At 36.3% G+C, this 25,253-nt stretch overlaps 1 protein-coding gene across 4 annotated transcripts in view; it reads left to right on the forward strand.

The window, feature by feature from the left end:
* The window catches only part of LRBA (LPS responsive beige-like anchor protein), a 372,621-nt gene that overhangs the window by 235,659 nt on the left and 111,709 nt on the right, over nt 1-25,253 (forward strand). For all 4 annotated transcript variants that reach the window (XM_069012817.1, XM_069012818.1, XM_069012820.1 and 1 more), the window contains exons 40-43: nt 15,616-15,733; nt 16,685-16,787; nt 17,969-18,084; nt 20,323-20,435. In XM_069012817.1, the coding sequence (XP_068868918.1) occupies nt 15,616-15,733; nt 16,685-16,787; nt 17,969-18,084; nt 20,323-20,435 (450 nt within the window). The remainder of the gene's footprint in view (nt 1-15,615; nt 15,734-16,684; nt 16,788-17,968; nt 18,085-20,322; nt 20,436-25,253) is intronic.

Consider the following 25,253-nt stretch of genomic DNA (forward strand, 5'->3'; position numbering starts at 1 on the left):
GATTTTTGCAAGGATGATTCCCTGAGCCAACTACCTCTGGGTCCATAGGAACATTAATGGCAGGAGAAAGAAGGAAGCAGGACCACACAGTTTGGAGCAGGCCACACCATCCTTGTGGCTGCCACCTCCTGTGGAGCCATAGCCACAAACTCCAGCTGTAGTCAAATGTTAACTGGTGAATTAGGATTTTAATTGAGATCCTTTAAATTGGTGGAAACTTATATGGAGTGTTTCCACAAGAATCCACAAGAAGTGGAGAGTTCAGCCCTTTCAGAGATAAATAACCTTGTTATCAAGAGCAGTGTCCTTTGGGGAGAAAATGTCTGGTGTTAAAATAGAGTAAGATAGACATATATATATATAGTATTGTCAACTGCCACTGATTTCTACTGCTGTTTTAATGTAATATTTTTGTGGGCTTTGTTGTATTTGTTGGTTTGGGAATGATCCTAATTACTCTTTTGGCAGTTTGACATCCTTCTGTATATGTTGGATGCAACATCATTTACATTGTCTCTGGATTGCTTTTCAAACACAGATCCTAAAGCCAAGGATTCCTGCTCCAGAGAATACAAGCTCATTGATATAGGAAATTGTGTCCTTATGCAGAAGTCAGTTGTTCCTTCTAACTTAATGCTGAAATGTTAAATCTGCTCCATCCCATGTTCCCAGGCAAAAGTTGTGTCATCTACCATTTCCCACCCCACTCCTTGTAGTGCTCACAGGATAACAATCAGATATTACCGGAATGACACTTCCCCCTTGAGAAAGGAAAGTCATTAGTGTGTAAATATTAAGCTGTTACTGACTCTGTGATAGCATCCAGAACTTCATTCTTGTGATCCTAGAGAAGGCTGTATGATCTGTATGGCTGCAGGTGCACCAGTGCTATTTAGAAACTGTTTTAATTATGCTTATTACATATAATAATTTTTCTTTTAAATCTTTGTATCTCTTGCATTTAAGCAACATGGCACAGAGATATTTTTTCTTCTCTGGAGAAAGTGTTCTGGACAGATAGTACTTGGAAAGCAAGAGTTAATTTTTACTTTTTTTAAATTATGGCTGCTTTTTTTTTTTACTTTCACATTTTCCATTTTTAAGTATTTTCAGGTCTTGTGTTCTAGTCCTTGGCCCTGCACTTTGAACCTAAACATAACTAGTTAGTACTGCTAGAAAAGTCTTACAAGAGCCCTGATTAAAGGACTTTGATAAAGTAATTAAAATACTAGTTACGTTAATTTCTATCTTTGGCCTGTGATTTTTGCTTCTTAGCATGATGGAGTGTGGAAATCAGCATACAAGCATTATCATTGATCTAAAAACTGGAGCCAGATTTTTTTCTATTTGCTGTAAAAGAGATTCTAGTGTTAATTTTTTGAACTGTTTGCAAAGCTGCATAATATTTTGATTTATTTTGTTTGCTTTATTTTATATTTACTGCCAAATGGCTTGTTCATAAAATGCAAAATCATACAATGTAAAGTCTCTGGAAATTCTCTTGGCGTATTCAACCTAAATTACTTTAAAGAATTCTATCTGATTGCCATTTTCAAAAAGAACTGAATAAACACTATCCTGAATTCCCGCAATATACACGGGTTTTCTGGAGAGAGGAGTAGATAAAGCTTATGTTTACATGACTTCCACAATAAATGGTCTCCCTACGCAGTTTGCAAATAGTGATTATAATTTCATGTTAATAAGATGCAGGAAAATGTGCTGAAGGAACAGTGCTTTGCTGCTTTTGTCACAGTTTCATCAAACTGATTTTGTCAGCACTGGAGCATAACCCTTGCCACATCAGTTTGAGTGCTCATTAGGCAGCCGATTTGTCTGAATCCTCATTAAATTGATTAACTCATTTACTTATGGATGATGACATGTTATGTGGTACAGCAATGGTGGTTAGAGCCTGGAATCAAGACTCTCGTTGACTTTGTTGGTATTCAGTTGTTCATTTGTTTCTGTAATAAACTGCTGCATTTTAGGACTACAGCAACAGTGATTTACATTTTGCAGAAGCTGAAGGGTTAAACTTACACTGTGTGAACTTGCACCTCTGTCAGTCAACCACAGACAGCAGTTTAGGAGCTTCTTAGGTTCATAGCCTGCTCTAACTCCCTGTTTATTTCACTTGGGTACTAGACTTTCTCCTAAGAACCTAAACGGCTCTCTTAAACTTCGGGTTTAATGTAAATTAAATAACAAAAGCGAAACAAGTACAAAACCTCTTTGGTTACACATTCAGAAGAGGGAGATGTTATTAAGTGAGGATACTTGAAACAGATTTCTGAATGATAGGTTTCAGAAAAATGATCAAAACAGAAAAAAGAAATCAGTTGATGATTTGGATCAAATTCTGTGTATGCCCAGTTCAGAAATTTGTAGTTTTACAGTTTGGTATGTTGATATGCCTCTCATATTTTAAGGTGCTGACTCTGTGCAGGTTTTGAATGCCAGTCACTATTTTGGCATTCATATGTGAAACTAGAAAAGAAAATTTAAGCTTGCAGGGTTTAGGGAATAATAAATATTTTGGTTGAATTCAGTGACTCTGCATTTAAGTGGATGACAAGCATAATATGTATTTTTGAGCCGAGATTAAATGCAATTTGGGAAAGCTGAAGAAACAGTGGAGCATTTCAAACTTTGTGAAGATGAGGAAGCCTGAATTCTTGAGTGGCCAAATTATTTACTTCAGTGAGAATTGCATTTGCTGTTCCAGGGCTGAATGTGCCATAAACACAAAGTGGTGTGAAGATGCCCTATGCTTTGGCAAAGCAGAGAACTTTTTGCATCACTGGGTTGCAAAACAAGCCTCCTCCTGGGCTGTGTCAGTGTGTCAGAGAAGCACAGTTGGCAAATGCAGGCCAGAGATCTTCCTCTCTAAGTGTAGGACCAGAAGCAACAGTTGGCCAAACTACAAGAAATTAAAAGCCAAGATACTTTCAAAGACTAAAGAAGAAATTTTCAACATGCAACTAGCAACTGTGTTAGTGAGTTAGACTAAAACCATTCCATCTCCTTCACCCCTTCATTATTGTCCTTCTCCCTACCCTAGGTGACTTTCTACCTGAATACCTGTTGAACTCCAGCTTTACCCCATGGCCTCAAACATGCTCCTTGGAGAAAGCAGGGCTTGGGGTGGCAGTAAGAAGTGACTGGGGATGCATAAGATAAGGCACAACGTTTGCAGGGCAGCCACCTGCAAAAATCCTTGTGAAACTGCAGGTTGAATGGAAGGTCATAGAGCAGGAGAGAGGCAATAGTCCTGGAATTGTTTGGGAAATAAGGCAGTCTTTTAATGGACAAGAGAGTTGGGAAAAAAGGTAGGCCATTGAGGGAACTGTAAAATGATTTTATTATAAATTAGCTAGAGCTGTGTTTGCTTTAGCATAAAGGATAGTCATTACTTCATTTTTAAAAATCATTAGTGTGCATATATATATATATACACACATGTATATGTATATATATATGTGTATATATATATACATATATGCATATATATATTTATATATATATATATATATACACACTGTAAAACTAGCTGCTGCAAGCTTTTTTGATAATAAAAATTACTGTTTCCCCAGTTCAATCTTCCTTGACTAAAGTTAGGATCCGTGATGTTCTTAGGCTTCTTGTAAGGTTAATACTAAATGAATCATAAGTTTTTGTAGAATTGAAATGAGACGAAGCATGGGAAAATAGCCTGTCATTGTAACAGTTGTGCAATATTTCTGGTTGTATTTGTTTATTTTGATACACAATTTTACTGAGTCAGTCAGACCAGTCTTGTTTCATTGAGAAGGTGACCAAAGTGCAGGAAATCTTGCATCCTTTCTGTAAAAGAGATTACTGTCACTGAATTAAACAGAGCTAGAATTTCACCCACCCTTTTATTTTTTTTTGGAGGAAACAGCTCCAAACACATCATATTTGGGAACTTCTTTATACTAGATGGGCTCTTTTAGAAATGTCTTTTATTTTATTTTACTAATGTATGCCTGTATATGGAACAGTGGGGAGAGTCTGCAGAAACAAGTTCTTTGACTCTTATTTCAATTACTGTTTCTGTAGAATCATATCATAGCATGTTTGCAAAGTGCATATGGAACACAGATAATATTCAGACAGGAGGCTGGTGATCAGAGTTAAATTACTGGGCTCTAAATTTTTCTACATCCACCTCTTTTCCTTCTTCACTTGCTCTGACAGTTATAGGCCGTTCCTCTAATAGGGCTTGCATTTGAAGATAAGCCTGCATGTAAACAAATTAACTTTTCTTAAATGGAGAGCCATTTCATCTGCAATAATATACCAATTCATAAACTATCAGAAGCATATTTTTAAAAAAAGAGAAAGATAAATGACCCATTGTATAACACTTACTATTAGGCAGACTAGATGTCCCTGTGTTCTGGGAGATAAGGCTCTTGTATTATTACACCCTAATAAAATGAGTTAATGTTTTAGTATCAGAGATAAAAGGACAGTTGGATATATTTAATAACCAAACTGAGAAACACTTAATTTTAGTTGTCTGTAGCAATATAACACAAATTCCCCTGTAAAACAAATTGCACTTTTGGAATATACTTTAATGTGCATTCGACAAAGGAGAAAATGAGGTGATTGAAGTTCAATTTGTAGCATGTTATTAACCATTTCCGCTTGACTAGATGCGTAAAAGGATAATGGATGAGGGTTTTATTATTGCCTTTCTGCTAAAATGAAGTGGTGTAAAAGATAAGGTGATGAGATTAATGAACATAAGGAAAAGGCGTAATCAATCAAACTCCAACAGGGTGATGAGATGACAGTACTTGAGATTTGCAAGGATACATGTTTTTAAAAGTGGATTTTATCAACACCGACATTTTGTTTGGGTGGAATGCTGAGAAGCAGATACATGCCAATTTTAGTTATTTTTTCATGGATTCAATTGCTACTGTATTTGAAGCTTCAACAGTTAATGTAACAAATTAAAGTTGTTAAGTCTATTGTTAAATTTAAAATCCACATTAAAACCCCCTATATGGATATTGAAGGAGGACAAGCAAATACAACTTCTATCAAGCAGGAACAATGTTTTATTGATCAGTATATCAGTTCTTCACTGGTGGAGCACTCCTAGGTGTGTCTGGATGAGTTATTTTTAGTCTGTGCTACTGCTTCAAGTTTTGCATCCTTGTCATTTTGGCATTTCAGTCACTGGTTTTCATGCACTCAAGGAAGAGTGAGGAATGCTTTCCTTGCTCTGTAATAAGTTCTCAAGCATTGTACTCCACAAGATTTCAACTTCCAACTCCTCAAATAGAAAATTGATTATCTTGTAGTGATAAATCTACTAAAGTTTCTAGCTGTAAATGTGTTCCCCTTTGTAGGAGGAGATATTTTGTACTTCAGATCTCAAATCTTCTTTCCTCTAACACATCTCTTAAAATTGTTACCCACTTGAATATCTATAATGCTAACATGTTATAGGAAGAATTGATTACAGGTGTTTTACTGCCAGATCCCGGATTCTAAAAATTACTTTTAAGTACCTCAGTTAGAAAAACCCCTAAAGGTAGATCTTCTGTCTTAAAATATTTTTTAAATTTTTAAAAAAAAATTAAATTTTTTTTTTTTTTTTGAAAGAGCACCGAGTTCCACACCAAATCCTTTAAGAACTGCAAATGCCTCTGGAAAATCAATTTTTCTAATGCCTTCAGTTTCCTGCTCCTTTTAAAAAAACTTAAACCTTTTTCAAAATGTGGAACTGACTAGGAGGGGAGCTGCTATCCAGTTAGGCTCTCTTCCCTACTTGAAAAAAGATTTAAGAAGGGCTCCCACATGATTCTTTCAAATGTGGTAAATTTACTCGATGAGAGTTGCTGATTAAAATGCTGCCTTAAGTTAGTTTTTTAAATGAAACATGCACAAGCAGGATAAATTGCTGTATTTTTGCAAGGAACTTAGTTCTTGGCAGCACTTAGGCCAGGATGGATAGGATATTGCTATGGAGTTAGGGTTTTCTAAAAAGAAGCAGTTGAAAATACTTTTCCCTCTTGACTTCAGCATTTATGAAACACTGTTATGTACTGACTGGAAACTAGGGCTTTGTAAATACTCCCACATTAGGCTTGACTTTTTCTGGCTCTTAGGAAAACTTCCAGTTGTGCAAAACAGCATCGTGGGTTTGAAAGATAAATGCATAACACAGCCCAGATTAAAATTCTTCACAAGAGCTAATATTTTCACATAGACTTACTGCCCTCTCTCCTCCTGTCATCTGCAGAATTCTTTGATAGACTTATTTTTTATTGGGCCCTCAGGAGTAGCAAGTTTTAGATTTAATACTCCAGGGGGAATGGCAAGGCAAATCATGTTGTTGGATCAATTGTTCAGCTATCCCCAGACTGCTGTCTGTGTATCTGTTACACTTGAATCACATTTTCAAGCCTTTCTTATCAATCATTTGGACTAGAAATGCAGTTTAATTTTCTATTGCATTTTTAAGCTGAAATAAGGGTTATGTTCTTGTTCTGTTACCCCAGAATCATAGATGTGGTTGTAGACTTCACATTAGCTGTGCCCCTGGCTTGCTTAATTTTGGACAAGGGTTTTTGCTTGTAGGAATGCTTTAAAGCTGAATTTATATTACTTTACTTTTGCATGTACTAAAATGAATATCAGAAGTTATTGTATAAAACCTCCTTTTCACATGGCTTTTTGTTCTTTACAAACATGGGGTAAGTTTTAATTGGAAAAATTTTTCTGTGGATGATCTAAAGGGATATTCCCTTAAGTCACAGGCCATAACAAAACCTTGGTCAGTGACTGATTTCAGTCAGTTCTTTCATCTGAGAAATTAATCTACTTTTGCAGGAATATAAGACAAATGTAAGAATACAGATAGAAAATATGAAGTAGCCATATATACTCATGGGGGGGGGCTTTGTTATAAAAAAGTGCACGTAGGAGACGTGTCCTTTGATAACTGAGAACAGTTCCTCTGTTTTGCTGTCATATCTGTATTCTGCTTTGGTTTGTAGTAAATGAACTTGCAGGGAATGGAAAAGGGCTTGAGCAGCGAAGGGTTTTATAGCAGTTCTGTGCTGTCTTCCATCCCAGCTTCTGAGAGCAAGAGGGAAAATTTCTTCAGCATTATATACAGTCCTGGGCATCCCAAATGAGGCAAATAAATGTCAGCCCCTGCAGGTGCCCCAGTTCCCTTGAAGGGGATTTGGTTCCTGCAGCAGTTGAGAGTCTCTGCAACACAAAGGTGGCATTAAGCCATTTTTGCTTTCCCATCCCTTTGCAAGGGGCACCTTCTGTGCCACACCTCTCATGAAACACAGCACAGAATCTTCTAATGTAATCTGCTGGCTCGGCAGCTTGGGAGTCTGACTTTTCTCCTTGCCTTCAAGAGGCACATCTGTTCTTCTATGTATGGGCTTGCTTCCCATTAATGAGCTGATCAGATGCAGTCTTTCTTGATGACTGGTATTCTAGCTTCCTGCCAGATGTGTGGGGGAGTTTTTGTTTTTGTTTTGTTTCTGACGAAGGGATATGAAGGTCAGCTTGCAGTCATCGATTAAAAAAGGAAAAATCCTTCTTTTTTGGCATTGAAACTTATTTTTTCATTGCCCATTTGCTTTCTGCTCCTCCTTCTGCAACATCAGATGGAAACAGCAGACACTGGACAGCTGCCAGCGTTGCAGGTGTGTTGGTTCCTTCTTGGTTGTGGTTGCTGCTTCCACTTGCATGTGTTCTGACTGGAGAGGCCTTTGCTGGGTACATGGAGAAGCAGCCCATGGGAGAAGTCATATCCCATGAAGAAAGTGGTGAAATAGGCAGATGCAGGGCACAGCAGTGGAAATCTGACGTGACTGTTCTCATTTGCTGTTCAAAATAGGAATTTAAAGGGACATTTACAGCAAACATGAGCCTTATTTTTCTAAAACAGAGACTCCCCAGGCCAGTGATCACAGGACCAGCCTGACAGAGCTCAAGAAGTCTTTGGACAACATTCTCAGGCACGAGGTGTGGCTCTTGGGGATATCCTGTGCAGGGCTGGGAACTGGCGTTCAGTGGTTCTTGTGGGTCACTTCCAACTCAGGATATTCTGTGATTCCAAAAAAAAAAAAAAAAAAAAAAAAATTTCAATGTTTAAATACCTTTAAGAGACAGCAAAATGAAGATTTTTATTTTCTGTGCCCTGCCTTTAAGATGCTTGCTCCTGTTCCTTACCTTTCACCATACATAGTTATTAATACTGCTGTGGATAGGAGCTGCTGTGAGTCTGGCAATTGTCCACATTTTCAGACTCTGTGCTTGTTAAAGATCAGCCAATAGTCTGATAAAGACTATCCTCCAAGACTTTTCTGCACTAGGAATTTTATAAAAGGAGAGGCACCAACCTGATCTTTAAACTTACAAAAACCTTTAAACTTAAGAAAAACCCAAATCTGCAACCTTTTTGTCATTATATAAAAAAAAAATCTCTGCTTGATTCCTTTTCACTATTTCTCTGGTTCTTCCATCTTTAAACAAGGGAAAGCTTTTTAGGGCTTGTTTTGAAAACCTTTTTATTTTTTTAATTGTAATAGTGTTACAACATCATGACATGGTTTTGAGCCACTAGTCCTATGTTGTCTTACTTCTATTAGGAAACTTTCTGTATGTTTTCAAAATATGGGTCATGGTCATCCTTATCACCTGGAAAACATAAACCTATTTTTATTTTCCTAATGGGAATACCAAGTTCTAGGAAGTGGGCTAAAAAATTTGAGGTTAAGTTTTGAAAGAGTTTTAATTTTATAACCTCCTTTCCAATAATAAAACATTTCCATAATGAGTTCTATCTGAATTTGTATTTCCTTTTTTTTGTTAGCTCACAAGGAGATGGGAAGACAAATTAATCGATCAGTTTTCACGGAGGGAAAATTTGGAACATCTAAAGCTTCCTGTTCTTTTTCTTTTAGTTTTCTGCATTAATAAACTTGAAGGTGAGCTAAATAACAAGGTAGCAACATCTGTGCTGACACAAAGTTATGCATGAGAAAAAGAGTTGTGAGGGGTTTTTTTAAGCCGTCTAGACACCTGCTCCTCAGCCGGATAGATAAAGTGATGGCAAATGGAGTTTCCCTACCTAGTTTTCCAAAATTCCGTCTTACACAGAGTAATGATCATAGAATCCACCACTGCATCATTCATTATTACAAAGTCTTAATACTAATACTTTATTTCAGCATTTTTTAATGCAAATTGCACTATTTAATATCATCAGCTTCTTTTGACAGTTTCTACACAGTGAGAAATCATTTCATGGAATTCTGCTCACTGATGCTTAAGCTCTCTTCTTGAGCTTTTGCAGGTAATGTCATTTTTTCAACATATACAAAATGAAATCAAAACGAGCTTTTTTAGTATTTGCACTGTGTCTGTTAAACTGATGGAATTCATTGACACACGAAATCATGAAGTTGTATGATTTAATGCAGTCCACAAAGACTATTCTGAGATATTTCTGAATGATTGAAAGATTCTTGGTTATGATTTGTTGTCTGCATCATTTTACATAGCAGCTGTATGAAGTCTGGCTATGTATGAACATCATGGCTGTAGCAAATAGCATAAACAGGTAACCCTGATAGAGGAAAAAATGTTGCCCTTCTCCAGGTGTTGTAAACATCTGTATGAGCCTTTGGTATCTACCTCTTGAGGAGCAGATCCAACTAACTCTTAAATCAGAATGTAACTAAATCAAGATATCAGTCAACTCCTACAAGAATCTGTGAATTCCTGCAATTCTGGCTCCTTTTTATCATAAATAAGCCTGCTGTCATATTTTCCAAAGCCAGTTATAACTTCATGTCCTTAACCTTGCAGGGCTTGGACAGACACCCAAAGCTGTATCAATTTTCTTCTTTTTGAACTTCCACTATCTAAGGCTGTATAATTTAACTTGCATAGCTGTCTTTTGCAATCAGATGTTCCTGTTCTTTGGGTTAATTAAATGTTTTCTGATAGTGGTAATGAACCCCTGCTCTCTAAGAGCCAGCAGGGTTAATCAAGAAGGAAAAAACTTTGTTTATGAGATCCAGTAGAAGGGAGGAAGATAGTTGGTACTAAATTTGCTATCACTGTGTGCAGATTCATTACTCTGTGTGAGGTGTTTAGAACCACACAGTCATATCAGAAAAGTTCTGAAATACAGGCTCCTCTAGTAATTTTATTTCCAAGTTAGATTGGGATAATCAGGAGGAAGGTTACCTGTAGTTAGTAGAAGATCGCTTTCAGAAAATTTACATTACATGCTTTTTTCACACTGAAATATAGCTTAAGTGGCAGGATACAGGGAAACTATATCATTGTGCATTGCTCTATTTTAATAATCTGGGAAGTATTTTTCATGCCATCTGTGGTCTGTGACAGACTTTATTCTTATTATTATTATTTCCAAGCATGTGGTGGTTTTATTTGTTTATTGTGTAGGAAGAAATTATTTCAAAACTGAATACAAATGGAACTAAATCCTAACAAAAGATTAAACTATTTACTGGTCCAGAGGCCTTAAGGTATTTGAGGCTAATATAAACAGCATAATGTGAAATAGGAATTTCAGTTTGTGGTAAATCTATCTGTCCCCAGCAGCTTCAGATAAAATAATTCTATCCTTCTTGAGCACATCAATTTGCTAGTCGGTGGTTCATGTATCAAAGAGCATTCTGTGAAAATATCAATATCATTGGTTAATATAAATGAAATTAATTTTTAAAGCTGGGCTAAAGGTTGACATCTGAAAAATTGCATTACTTTGCAGAAGAGAAATTTCTGTCTTCCAGTGAAATTTCAGGTCATAAGGGCAAGTAATTTTCACAATCTTCAATGGGAACCAGTGAAATATGAACTTCATTGTCACCTAGCCCCAAAGCGATAAGATAAAATGAGCTGATACATCATTTGCTGTGGTTTTATCATCTCCTTCAGTAATTGGAAGAGAAAACATAAGAGTCCTTTACCACCCCCCTCCCCAATCCCTTCACCACCCACACCCAGGCATAAGCCATTTTGCTCTGATCAATACAAAGGTCACAGAGTATTTATTTATTTAATTTTTTTATACTGGGTAAAACTGTCTGGTGGAACATTAAAGTAATGAATATGTTTAATTGAGTTTGTCACCCATGAAAATGCTGAACAGGATTGTGTAACAGACTGTGCATGCTCACAGGGCAGACTGGTTGGGAGGCTGCTGCTCTTTGCCTATGGATTTCAGTGGCTGATTCTGTAAATATCTGAGATTTAAAGCTAAAATCTTACTTGTTGTTTCTTTGTGAAATCTAAAATAAACCGATAAACAATTGTGATTCATTGAAGAGCATGTTGATATTTAAGATTATTAATAGTCTGATCTAATTCCCTGTTAGTTCAGTTGTACTTGGATGTATTTAAAGAAAGAGCAGAGTAAGACCCTTTCACTGTGAATCCTGCAGCCAGGAACTAAATAATACCTGGACAGTAGAATCCAAGGCTCTTCAGTTGCAAGGCTGAGGTTAAGGTAGAAATCCAGGCTTCTTGTGAATGGAGAGTCAGATTTTGTAGCCTCTGAGTGCTGTAATTTTGCCTTCCTGAATAAAAATGACGCCAAATGACCCAGAATGCTGCTAGAATGTATTTATAAGTTTTATGTCTCAACTACAATCAAATTAGAATGTAAATTAAATGCTCTATATTTTTATTCAGTGCTTTGTTGTTTTTTTTTTCTTTCTCTTACACTATAACTTGTTTAAAATTATACAAATGTGCATCAGCTTTTTAAATAAGCTATTTAGCTTTTATTTTACTCATGGCAGTTAAGTTGGCTGGCATATTAAAGTAATATAATTATTCAATTACTGTTTCAGTTCTATAACCCATTTGCTGACTTAATTACTTCTAGCCTATTCACATTTTCAAGATCAATAGTACTTTTCTCTAAAATAAAATATACGATATCTTATTGGCTTGCTTAACAGGTAAAGCAAAATGTTCATTTAGTCTTCAGTAAAATATTACTTTTCTAATTCAGGAGGCAGCTGTAGTGTTGGGGTTTTTTTAACTATTTCATGAAGTCTTTTACAATAGACATTGTTTATGATCAACATTGAAGAAAAAGTAGGGTGGGGCATTTGTATTAAAAAGTGGAAAATGACAGAATAGCTTCTGAGTAAATAAACATTTTAATGTTGGGAAATTAGCTGATATGTGACTGTAAATTGTGAGGAGAGGACTTATTTATATGCGATCTTAATTTGTGGTCAGCACTATGCTACCTGAGTTTTCATGCCACTCTGATTTCAGAATCTCTTCCAAGTAGAATTTAAAGCTGGCTGTTCTTTACTCACTAAGTTCTTGGGGAGTTTCCTGCAGCTGTGCGGTGTCGGGGCCATCAGCATGAATACAGGGGCTGGGTACAGGTTTAGACCTTTATTTCTAATACTTGAAGTAAAAGAAGGGACTTCATGCAAAGGTGAAAGTAATTTTGTATTTTTAGTAATGTTGCCATGATGTCTGTTCATCTGGTGTTGCCAAAGTCTGATTACAGAGCAGTTTGTCTGATGAGATTTTTGAACTGTAGAATTTTACAATCGGCTCATTTGTTTGTGTGTTTTTAAATGAAATGGGGAACTGTATAAGTTGTCTTTTCTCCTGTAAGGTGCTCTGTCTTTTGAAACAAATGCAGTGTGCAGTAGATTAAACTTCAGTCTGATGTGTTGAATCAACTGAAATTCTGTAAATATTTCTCATGTGGGAAAGGCAGTACTATTTGTGTAGATTAAATTAGATTCTACGCTCTCATTAGTCTCTGCTCCACAAGTTGTTCCAAAACTGGTGGTGACAAGAGGCAGAAGTGAGTTGGTTTTAACCTCGAAATATTGTACAATAGTATGAAGAATATAGTTGCTCTTAAATTCTGAAGTGGAGTTCTGTGTAGTGTGGCTTATGGGTGAAAAAAGGCAAATGCAAAAATAGTTTTTGAAAGTTGTAATTCTGATGTCAGAAGTGATAACAGTGACTTAAAAAAACCCAAATAGTTTGCCAGGATAAAAATGCTGAATTTATTTTGAAGAACCAGTCAGTTTCCGCAACTAGGAGTTTCTATTAATATTTGCTAGGGAATAAAAGGTTGTGCTGGATTTTCATAAGGAATACTTAGCAGTGCACATGAAAGAAATGTGTTTGTCTTCTGGACCTTTCATCTGCTCTAGGTGGCGTGATAAGCGGGAGCGGGGGCAATGCTGCAGTTTCCATGGCAACTGGTTCACTGGCGGGCTAGACCTCTGTCTAGGGTGCTGTCAGTGTGCCTGGAGTTTCAGAGAGCACAGTGTCCCAAAGAAGGTCTGCTTCCACCTAATCCAGTTTTAATTGAACTCCAGAGACTTTGAAGTGAGGCTGCGGAGCAGGCAGACCCTGCTCCAGCCCGGAACGAAGGCCTTGCCCGGCCCGGCCTCAGCTGCTTCTGTCTGCAGATGAGCTCTGCTAATGAGTGGTTCAGGGAATGGTTACAGCGGTGGCTGGCCGTGTTTCTGCAGCGCAGTTCCAGTTCTGCTGTAAATCCTCTCACACTGAATTCGGTAACTTCATCGCGGCTCTGCGAGGTGCGCAATGCAAACCACCTCTGCTCTTTTCAAGTTGGTGCTTTTCCTTCCAGTTTTGAGGAGGTTGCAGGCAGCAAGCTCTGGGCCTTGTGCAGGGTTCCCACTCTCGCAGAAAATGCTCAGTTCACAGGGTAAAAGTAATAATTATTTAGCATGCTGATTTTACTCACAGAGTCCACATAGTAAGTGTTTGAATTTGCCATGCACAGACCGATCGTGACAAACAGGCTGTTGTGTTTTAATTGTTACAGAAAAGTGGAGGTCACCACAGTGCTGTCTGTCTCAAAAAATCAATCATTGCAATTATAAGCTCCAATTTCAAGATCATAAGATGGATGAATACCAGCGAAAAGTGCTAAGAGATTTCTGTGCACGAGCACTGCAACTTTGTCTCCTTTGTTACCTCTTTTGATGTTGTGTTCTTAGAGGATATTTATCTGCATGTGACAAAAGCCACGTGCAGTGGTTCTGAATAGCACCACAGAATTATACAAATCTGCTAGTTAGTGTGGATGGGTTATGGATGTGCTGTGGGAAGTGTTAGGGTGGCCCAAGTCTGTTGGTTCCTCAGTTCCAGAAATGTTTAGCCACCACTGATAATCCCTGGTCCTTCCATTACATTTCTGGAATTTTGTACTGGAATAATTATGTAGTTTTTTCCTTCTCTTTCTATGTGTGTGTGTGTGTGTGTGTGTGTGTGTGTGTGCTGGGAGCTAAGTTGACTGTGGCACTTGAGGTGAAGATGAGGGATTAAGTAAAAAGAAAGAAGGTGTGGGAGATGATTTGCTTTGTATGTTCTCATCTGTGCTATCAGTTTTTGGTTTGCCTTTTGTTTGCTTTTAATTCACAAAACTGGTACAGTATTTTATGCTTTACTGTGTAGTGCTTTTATAATGGTGCATCTGCCCTCTGTGCTACAAAAATGGTTTTATTTGTCAATATATGCTACATGTGAGGCAAAATCCTCCTTTGTTAGAAACCTCTAAATGATTGGTTTCATTAACAGTCTTTGTTACGTTAAGGGCTTGAATTTCACTTTTTCTTTTTTGTACACAATATATTGCTCAAGTGAAATTGTGGTAAGAGTGATGTTAACAAGGATTGCATCTGAGCCTCCTTTTCTGTGATGGGTTTCTATTAAGTGCTTTTGTGTTTGCAAAAATTGACAAATCTCAGATTTTCCTTCTCCTATGGTTTGTTAATCTGAGGCAGAGAAGTGTCCAGTTTCTCTGTCCCTTAACAGTTACGTAATTAAGCTTTGAAACGAAAACGTGAAGCAACAAAGAAACAAAGTGGCTGAGGACTGAAAATGGGATTAGTTTGAATTGTGAAGGCAGACTAAGCATCTGTGTCTGTCAGATGGGATGACAGGAATTGTAACAAGTTATTTTGACAACCGCTTACTCCATAGAGAGATTATGCTGAGTTCATTTGCAGGTTTGTGTTTAACCTTAGCTGACAAAATGATACTTAACCTCTTATACAGCCAACCTTTCTAGTTCCAGAATTAATGAATGCTGCCTTAATGATAAACCTAAGGAACATTTTTTTTCTTTAAAGACATCTTTTCCTTGCTTATTTGTTACAGGCCTGTTATTACAAGGCTGAAGGGAGTGCAGATACATCTAAATGCTACTAGAAATACATTTCAGAATACGGTTTTATGCTTTGCTGAAGTGCTAAACATTTAAAAATGTTTCTGAAACTCTGAAACTGTTAAGGAAAATAGACAGTTGTCTTTAAAGGGAAAAAATGCAAGCAAATTTTTAAAACATTTGACATGAGTAGTTGAATTCGGGAGTGCAAGAAATGCATTAGAGATTCATAGCATGATTTGAAGTTCGAGCGTATTTTAATTTTACTGCAGGTTTTGCACATAATTGGTAGAATCCATGTTTGTGGGTCAAAGAGTTTCTCTTTTGCAAGGTATTACCTATCCAGCCAAGATACTTAAAACATCCTCTCTGTCTGTTTCTCCTAGATTCTGGCATATACAGAAGGGCTCCATGGAAAATGGCTCTTCTCAGAGATTCGATCTATCTTTTCCCGACGTTACCTTTTGCAAAATACAGCACTGGAGATATTCATGGCAAATAGAGGTATGGTGAGCCTAAAAAAATGATGAGTGTGGATGTGGGGCCATGTGCATTTTGGATGTTTAGTCATGGATTTGTGTAGGTAGAAGAAGGGCTTGGATTAAGTGTCTCATTATTTAAGTCAGTACATTTTTGCAGTTTGGTTTCTACTTACTATTTTTTGTTTCAATGAGAAATTATGATCAAGCATGAAAACTGTGCATTATCAATGCCTCACTTTCATTTATATCCACATGTTTATTTGGCATTCTTTGGGGACTCCTGCTTAAGGCATTCCTACCTCTGATCTGTTATGCATGCAGGATTTTTTGTGTCTCCTTGGAGGGTTGATAGTTGTTAGCTGAACACACCAAGAACAACAGAATGAAAGAATTTCACTACTGGATTAGACCAGTGACTACGCCTTCATGCTTTATTTAAAATGCAAAACATTGTTTTGGTAATGATATTGTCCAACAAAATATTAATCATATGCATAAACACTTGTACTCTCTGAAGTCATCAATGGCCACTGGTGATACCATAATTAGATTGTTAGTTCAATTTTTAGGTTGCTGTTTCGTAATTTCACTTATTTCAGACAAAATATGAAGGTAGCATTTTGAAGACTATGTTAGAAAATATCTAGAAAGTAAATAAGTAAATGTGTGAACCAGTAAATACATACTTTTTAAGATTAGTTCTTGATAGTCAATCTGTGCATATAGGTTTAATTTCTATTCATAAAGGAAAACAAATGTAGACCTTGTAAGATTTGTTGGAGTGACAACTTCTGTTGAAATTCCTGTTAGTGATATACAAAAGGAGTTCTGGAAATTAAAAAAAATATATCTCCAGCAACCTGAAAGAAACTTGTCTAATCTGTTGAACACCTGAGCTTAGGGTTGCATTGTGTTGGTCAAGAAAGCCTAAAATATGTAAAATCATGCTGTATTTCAACTCTTGTATTCACAGTGGGAGTCATGTTCAACTTCCCTGACCAAGCAACAGTGAAGAAAGTGGTTAACTGTCTACCTCGGGTTGGTATTGGTACCATCTTTGGACTACCCCAGACCAGGTATTTTAGAATTTGAATTAATTTTATCTGTCAATTCTAAGAGTTCTTTATTTTTCATCAAACCTGCCCACATAGTTTACAGAACATGGAGCAGGAAACCCTTAGGGAGTATCTCGATTGTTACTTTGAATTTTTATTTTCAGTAGATTTCTGTACATAGGAAGGGGATTAAAATAGTTTGGGATGTTTTCTGTTGTGTTTTGTAGGGTTTTTTTTTTAAATCCAGTCCAGGAAAAAAAAAAAGTCTTGCAATTATAGCCACTTTGTAAGAACACCGGGATTTTTATTTACAGAAACAAATTATGTATGAAAAATTTTAAAGGTACATTGAAGACACATTTGCTCAGTATTTCACATCCATTTGTACTGATCAGTGGTTGCGACATAATGAAGGTTATTAAAAAAAAAGAAATCTGTGACAGTTTTCTTGAATTGTTTACCAATACCTGTAAAAATTTGTTAACTAAAACTATATATAGATTTATTTTTTTTTCTCTTAAGTGATGTGGGTTTGGTATTTACAGATGTTTTTGTTATGAACAAAACAGTCTTGGGAATTTTATGATAAACTCTCGTCTGTTTGATTTATCACTCCAAGGAATGACTCTACAGTCTTCTTTCACAAACATTAGGAAATCTGGCATCAAATTGTAAAAGTTTGAGTTATTTATGACTAACTCCCCAACACTGCCCAGAATTTAAATCTCCAGAGGATGGGCTTCATAATGAAATTCTATCATCTTATCATTGTTTTCCTTTCTTCTTGGGGGATTTAAAAAACCTCTCCTAAAAGATGACTTTATTCTTATGTGAAATTCTAAAAGTATTGTAATTTTCTTATTTAATGATATTCCATCTCTCTAAATCTCCAGTAACATATTTCTGTAATACATCAAGCCGTCATGGAGCAGCTGAATTTGCACAGCTGTAAAGGTTTCTGTTGGAAATTTTTCAAATCTTGACATACCCAGCTGTCAGATGCTTTAATTCTTTTATTCTTATTAGATTATAAAACTTTAAAAATGAACTTCAAGTATCCAAGTGGCAGTTTGATCTCCAGAGAAATCTAGCATAGACCTAGTAGAAAGAATATGTACTACTGCCACTAAAATTCAGATATGTAAAACAGGAAGACCCACCAGGTTTTCTCATTATTTTTTTCCAATTTTCTTTGTTTTCAGGCGCATTTCTTTGGCTAGTCCACGACAGATCTTCAAAGCTTCCAATATGACCCAGCGATGGCAGCACCGAGAGATTTCCAACTTTGAATACCTGATGTTTCTAAACACTATAGCAGGTATTGCTAATTACTGTACATCCAAATTACTGTAATTACACAGAAAAGGAGTTAGTCATGGCACAGTCTCAACAGCTATGGGGCACAACTAGATTTTGCCCTTTTAATGAGTAATTTTTTCTGTGTATGATTTTGCCCTGAAAAACTTCACAAAAGTCCTCCGAAATAATCTTTATTCGTAATTGTATTTATGTTTATGTAAGACTAGAGAGGTATTCATAATGCTGTACTGAGCTGCACTTTAAATCAGAATATCGTGACTGTTGTGGGAGGACAGGAACTATATAGACTGTCTACTATTTAGGAAAGTCTCAGAAATAGGAACTTCTTCATCTTTAGTGTTCTAAGTTTTAATTTTCATAAGTACTGTCCTCTCTAAATATCACAGATGCAACAAGTTCTCTGTAGGGCTGGGAAATCTCAGCTAGGCAGCAGGGTATTCCTGGAGCCAATAAATGCTACTGTTACAGGATGCATGGTTGGTCTTAAAAAAGAGCGCAGTGCCTGGATTGCCAGTGCTGCTGTTCTAGGACACCGTTAATCCAAACGCAAGCCTAATTTGTATCCATGTATTTTTGTCCTAACCACTCATTCTGCAAATGCTAACCTATATTTCGTTTAACCCATTTTACCCCATCAGCTCCTAACCAGATGGGCTTCAGTTTACTAAATGGAGGCCGATTGTTGGGTCTCATGACAACCCTTTTCTTTTCCAACTTATTCTGTCCTCTGAGCAACTTAGAAAATTTCTCAATTTTCAGCTCTTTTCTGTGGTATTGACAGTGGTGAAAGGTCTGTTAATTCCCTTTCAGGCTTGGCTCTTGCTAACACGATTGATACAACAAACGCCTGTGCTTGCACTAATTGCGTTTTATACAAATGGTCAGTTTTGGTGGTGCCTGTAATCAGTCATCAAGTCAGAGGTGCCAGGATGCTGGCAGATTTCTAAAAGTAGGGGTCGATCTGCTTGCCTCATTACTGCCAAAGCTGAATGAGGCACATCATGACACTGTTTTCTGTGGCTCTAATGAATGACCCTTTTCAGCTTTAATATAAAATTGAAATAATAAATTGAATTCTTATCTGCTTGGTGTTTGAGGTTAAAAGAAGCAGAAAGATAACATTATGGAAAGAGGGAAAGTTGAGTTGCCCATGATAAGGAGTTAAAAGAAAGATAGTTATCCCAGTGTCATGTAAGTAGCCTTAATCCTCAATAAGAGATAGTGTGCAACACAGCCAACTGATATGGGAAAAAGACTGACTCAACCATTTAAAAATTCGGCAAACGAGGATGGAAAAATACTGAGTGGTGTAAGAAAACCGGAAGGAGAAAAACTTTGATGGAGGTCTAGAAAATGTTTTCTGACAACCTTACAGATTGGATTGTAAAATAATATTCCTGGGGAAGAGGTTAAAACCTCTCCTTGGAGACTTTAAAGACCAGGCTGAACAAAATCTCAAGAACATGCTGATTGAAGATGATATGAATGAAGGAGCCTCTGCAACAGTATAATAAAAAGAGACAGGATCCATGTAAAAATGATGCATTTTAAACTTAGAAACCAGGCTTTGTGATGTATATGTGTGTATGATATGTGTTTATTCTAATTGAATATTTTGCTTTTACTGGAAGAAGCACATTATTTCCATCTTAGATGCATGAAGGTGTACACAGGAACCTGTATCCAGACCAAATTTTCTGTCCTGGTATATGGAATATGGATATCTTGGCATATCCATAGATGGACAATGGGCAAGGATGAATTCTCCTCAAAGTGAATCCTCTAGAGGAAACAGTTATTAATTGAAAAATTCTTTCACATAAAGTATTTAATACAGTATGTAAAAAGAATGCTTTAATTTTTTAGTATCAACGAAAATCAGTGACCCTGCATTTTTTGAAATGTTTCACCTTAAAGAAACAGAAGACAAGATGGCATAAACAAGGAAAGGAGAAATGCATAGGAAATGAGTGAATTGAACTGTCAATCTTACTGTATGCAAAAGAGTTTACAATTAAAGTGAAATGGGCTGAAATGTTTTAGATTAAATACTAGCAAATTGTCAACTTTTCCATTATCCTTTCAATAAAGCAAAGTAGAATACTGAAATGATAAAAGATCTGAAATAAACTGCAGTTCTTTTGAACAGCTCATAAAGTTATATTGTTGTATCTTTAGAGATTGCTATTTCAGTTAAATATCATTATTCACAGTGGGTTTTTTTGTTGCTTGTCAGGTCGAACTTACAATGATTTGAATCAGTACCCTGTCTTCCCTTGGGTTATCACCAACTATGAGTCAGAGGAGTTGGACCTTACACTTCCTAGCAACTTCAGGGATTTGTCAAAGGTATTTGTCATCAAATATACCTTTATATTTTTAATCACAGTAGCTTGCAGTCTTGTAAACATTTTCTGCTGTGTTTAATACATTATTGTTAAAAGCATGACCATTAACAGTAGTTCATTTCTATGTGTGTGTACTGATAATAAGGATCAGATTGTGTAAAAATGAATTATTAATGTATTGCTATTGCTTCTGATTGTATCAACTTAATTGTTATTGGAAGGTGCTCTTAGTTGGAACATAGACATTACATTTCATTTCAAATTTTAATGAAGTTAGGAATGCTGAGGCTGTTAAAGATTAAAAATTAGCCTTTTTCTGTTTGGTTGGTCTTATTTTTCTGATGAGAACTCTGCTTTTTTTAGAAGCAAACCCTGTGCTACCATTATATTTTGGGTACTTTTAAATCACTACCCATATCCCAGTGAGCAGAAACTTTATTTTATCACTTCCTCTGTGTACGCCTTCAGGTATGCTGGGGTAATGCAACTGTCCTTTGTCAGACTGACATTGGCAGGTTTGAACAACTTTTCCAAACAATTCCTTTCTGGCAGAGCAGCCTTGTGGGTTTTTTCAGCAGTCCCCCCACCACTGGCAGGTTCAATATACAGCCTGTTTATAGAATGTGATTATTCTCATGCAATGCTTTCCCAGAAAGGACTATTTCATTTTACAAAGTAGAAGCATCTCTCATTTTCTCTACAAAGACTGGGTGCACTGATCAGCCAGCAGTATCTTTTCCTAAAAGGTAGCTTTAGGCACGTGGAGCAATGTAATTAATTAGTAGAAAAGGTAAGGACAGTATTTTAATTATAGCTTTCTTTTTTTTTTAAAGTCTTATATAAATTGGTAATTTGCTAGTAAAAAAAATCCCCAGTGGCAGTATGGCAGCTTTAAAAGTTTTTGCTTTCAGTTTGCAGTTGGTTAAGCTAAACACAAGTCTGTGAAAATCTCCAGCAATTTGTTTTATTGCTGATTTAGTATTTTAACCATATAAAAGGTACTGTATAGTCAGCAAATAAATATACAAGTATATATGTGTATATGTATTTGAATGTGTATATATATTTGAAGGCTATACCATACCTTTTGTATGTGTATATGTACATAAAGGAATAATGTTTTTAAGTCCTAGTCAGAGATTCTGAGGTACTGTTGTTGTAATATTTCCTAATAGTGTTACTTAATTTGACCAAGTCATTAACTCTAAGGTTTCTTGGAATGTCTGGCTGACACAGATCCATATTCATGGATAAACCTGCGCATATTTTATATTTTAACAAATCTGTAAAAGGTAAACATTTATTTATTTTAAAATAATTTTTTTCTTGTGGTATCTAATAAATGTTTTTTAATAATCTCCAGGCCAGAAAGTATCTAAAGGTATTTTACAGCTAAAAATATCTATCACCAACCTAGAGAACTCTTGTGAATTGCGCTTAATGAACACTGAAAACTTGCAAGTAACATCAGCCCTGTGTAGCTTGAGTTAGGACATAAATTAAATGTACTAATCATTAATAAATTCCTGGGTCATTACATGATTTTTGCTACCTCATTTTCCATTAAATTTTGTTAAATGACACTTCTGCATATAACATGTCATTGCTGAAATAATTCAAGACAAGGAAGAAGATTCTCCAGGTGCTGTACTTCTGAGGGGTCTCCTTTTAATTGTATTTTCATTTGTAACGAGTCAATTCAATCAGCACTGTAGTCCTGGTCTTTCTTCCTCCCTGAAACAGAGCATCTTTTCCTCATTTTAAGTTAGGTACTGCACTTACATCCATTTGAGAGATTGGATAGCAAACCTGCTCTATTCCTACATGGTTTTTTATGAACATTGACTGGTTATATGGATTTCTCTGTTCATGGAAGTAGTCTTTGAGGAGGATTACTAAAGTGTACTTTCAGTTCTGAGGGAATCTTTCCATTGCTGTTGTTGAGTGAGGACATTACTTCGGTTGCATCTCTATCTCTATCTCTATTCAACGTTCTCAAGCATTTGCTTGAAGACTGGGAACTTGGAACAGCAAATAATTATTGCATATATATATATATATATATATATATATATATACACAGTGAGAGTCTTTATGCCATACCTGTTTCAAATAAAGTAGTTCAGGTTTTGGGTACTCTTTTGGCATTTTTAGCAGTTTCAACTCCATGTAGTCTAAATGTTAAACTTTGTGTCAGAAGATGAATTTGTGACAAGTATCTGGAAGGCCTTGCTAATATCTGCTATGAAAATTTGTGGATGTCATGCATATTGTGATATTTTCATTGTAGCACTGTTATCTTGGGGATAACGCTTCCAAACACATGCTAATTAGGTATTGTAGCATGTCTATGCTTTTGCACTGCTAAAGGTTTTTAAAATATTCAAAGATATTTCATTTCAATGTCTATATGGTTTTAACAGTCATTTATTTCCTTTCCTTATGCATGCCCAGAAACTCATCACAATTTGGCGTTCCCACTGTGCAAGGAAAAGGAAAAATTTGATTTTGATCGGGAAGAAAGGAAGTCAGGTCAATATTTTTGCTTTTTTTGGTGCCTAAGACAATGAAGAATTTACTTTTTAAAAATTCTTCAGAAATTGAAAGTTACGTGTCAAATCTAAGTAACAGTTTTTTTAATGTGTCAGCTAAAGTCCACAGTTAGTACAGATTTAAAGAACTGCAGAGTGTAGGTTAAACCAACACTTTATTTAAGCAGCTTCTTAGGGCACTGTTTTGAACATCAGTCACACAATGATAAACCAAAGCAACTGAAATGGATCGTGGTTAATATTACTGTCAGCCTGACGAATGCTCCTGACAAATGCCAGGAGTGCACTGCCAGCCTGTTACCCTGCTTTGACTCAAGTGTTTATTCCTGAAGAGGTGACTATGGTTTGGAAAGAGTATTACATATTATATTTATAGCGGTATATATTTTATTTATACAACAGGCACAGTTTCCCACCAGAACATGTGGCTTTTTCTGCGTTACTTACGTTATTCATAAGCACATTCTTTTCCTTATTCAGTGGAAGCAATAAATTGCATTGCATTTCTCAACTTGGATAAGGAAAGAAAATAGAAGTAAAAATACATGGCAAATACTGAGATATGGAAGCATGATTTTATACTCTCAAAAGTTGGTTACTTTTTGTCCTTGCCATATGCAAGGAGCTGTTGCTAATTTTCCTTTCGTAAGGCACAACATTTCTGTAAGATCATAAACTGACACTACTGGAAGAAGAAATTTATGCTACTCTTAAATCTTCTTTTCTCTGCACTATAGCTACATGTGTACATAATAATATTTTTATTCATATTTTTATCTATTCTATGCAATATTTGCTAAATCATCATCAATTTTATAGGGGCTGTTATGTATGTAATAACTTCTTTTCCAGTCAAGTGTACAAAAACAACAAATAGCTCTCAGCTTCAGTGAAGTGAGGTGTTTAATTGGTATGTGGGAGCCACTAATATAAAATACACTTTGACAGAAGAGAAGTAATAGATTTTTTTACTATGAAAAATTAGAGTAGTTATGTTGTTCTGATGTCAACTTCACTGTTGGGTGTTCTTCAGCATGCCAGCCTGAATTCTGTTGCAGGGTGCCCTTTTCAGGAGCACAAATTCACTGCGTATAAAACTTGTGCTTCATACTTTCCCTTGTGTGGAAGCAGAGTGGGAGTGGCATGAAATTTGCTTAGTTATTTGCCTCTTGGCAAAGAGATGGAAACTAAGAAATGGTTGGATGTGAACCTATTAGAATTTTGCATTAAACCTGTACAGATGTTCTGTGAACCTGTGCTTTCATGTAGGAAATGTAAATTAAATTTTATTCAGCTCATACTCTGACACAAAAGGAGTGCAGTTAAGACTGATAAACTCACCAGGACTCAGTGTCCTTCTAAGCATAAAGTGTATTCAAAAATTGGACATTAAAGGAGGATGAGAGGAACAGTGTGAGAAATAACAGGAGTGGGTGCAATGACAGTGACTTACTTTGATAGGCAATTACATCTGGAATTTAGGCACTAACACTTTTGAGGCTTGGCACTGCTGGGCTCAGCACCTGTCCTGGCTGCCTTGTCACTGGTATTTCAGGTAGGAAATTTGTCATCTGTATCAGTGACAAAAGATATCACTTAGTTAAAAAGTATTCCAAAGTCAGACAGGGAAACCTCAGATGGAAGGTACAAATATTCTTCCTTTCAGGGCGCTTCATGTGAATGCCTGCTTAAAACAGGACATAAAATATTTCAAGCTTTGTATCAGAATCCGTGGTACTTATGAGAAGGTCCATTATATTTTCTAGAATTTTGGATATCTCAAGAAACATAGAGGCATTAAGGCCAGCCTGAATGATACCTGGGATATCACTGATATCTGAAAAGGAGACACATTTTTCATTATTCATTTTATATTCTGTTATGGATTTTGATATTTTTAGTATAAGGTATATTTATCAGATCCTCTCCATTTTCAGATAACAAGTTTTCATGCTTTTTTTTTTTGTGAAACAGAAGTTGCTTCTTGGAGGAGAGGAGCACTCCATCCTCTCTAACATGTAGGTTGACAGACCTAAACATTTGACATAACCACGTTGGGAGAAACTTTTAGCAGAAGGAATGCATACAAACAGGAAGTACTTTGAGCAGAACCTTTCTTGGGATGGTTCCATTTAGGAAACCATAAAAGAGCAAAGTCTACCTGGGAGAACAAAGACCCTTGTTGCCTGATCTGGTTTCTTTAATACACAGAGAGCTGAAAAGGGAAGGTGGGAAGAGAATTGTAAAGACCCTCTTTGAAGGAAGCT

Source organism: Aphelocoma coerulescens, chromosome 4 (assembly GCF_041296385.1).
Source record: "Aphelocoma coerulescens isolate FSJ_1873_10779 chromosome 4, UR_Acoe_1.0, whole genome shotgun sequence".
NCBI classification, from domain to species: Eukaryota; Metazoa; Chordata; class Aves; order Passeriformes; family Corvidae; genus Aphelocoma; species Aphelocoma coerulescens.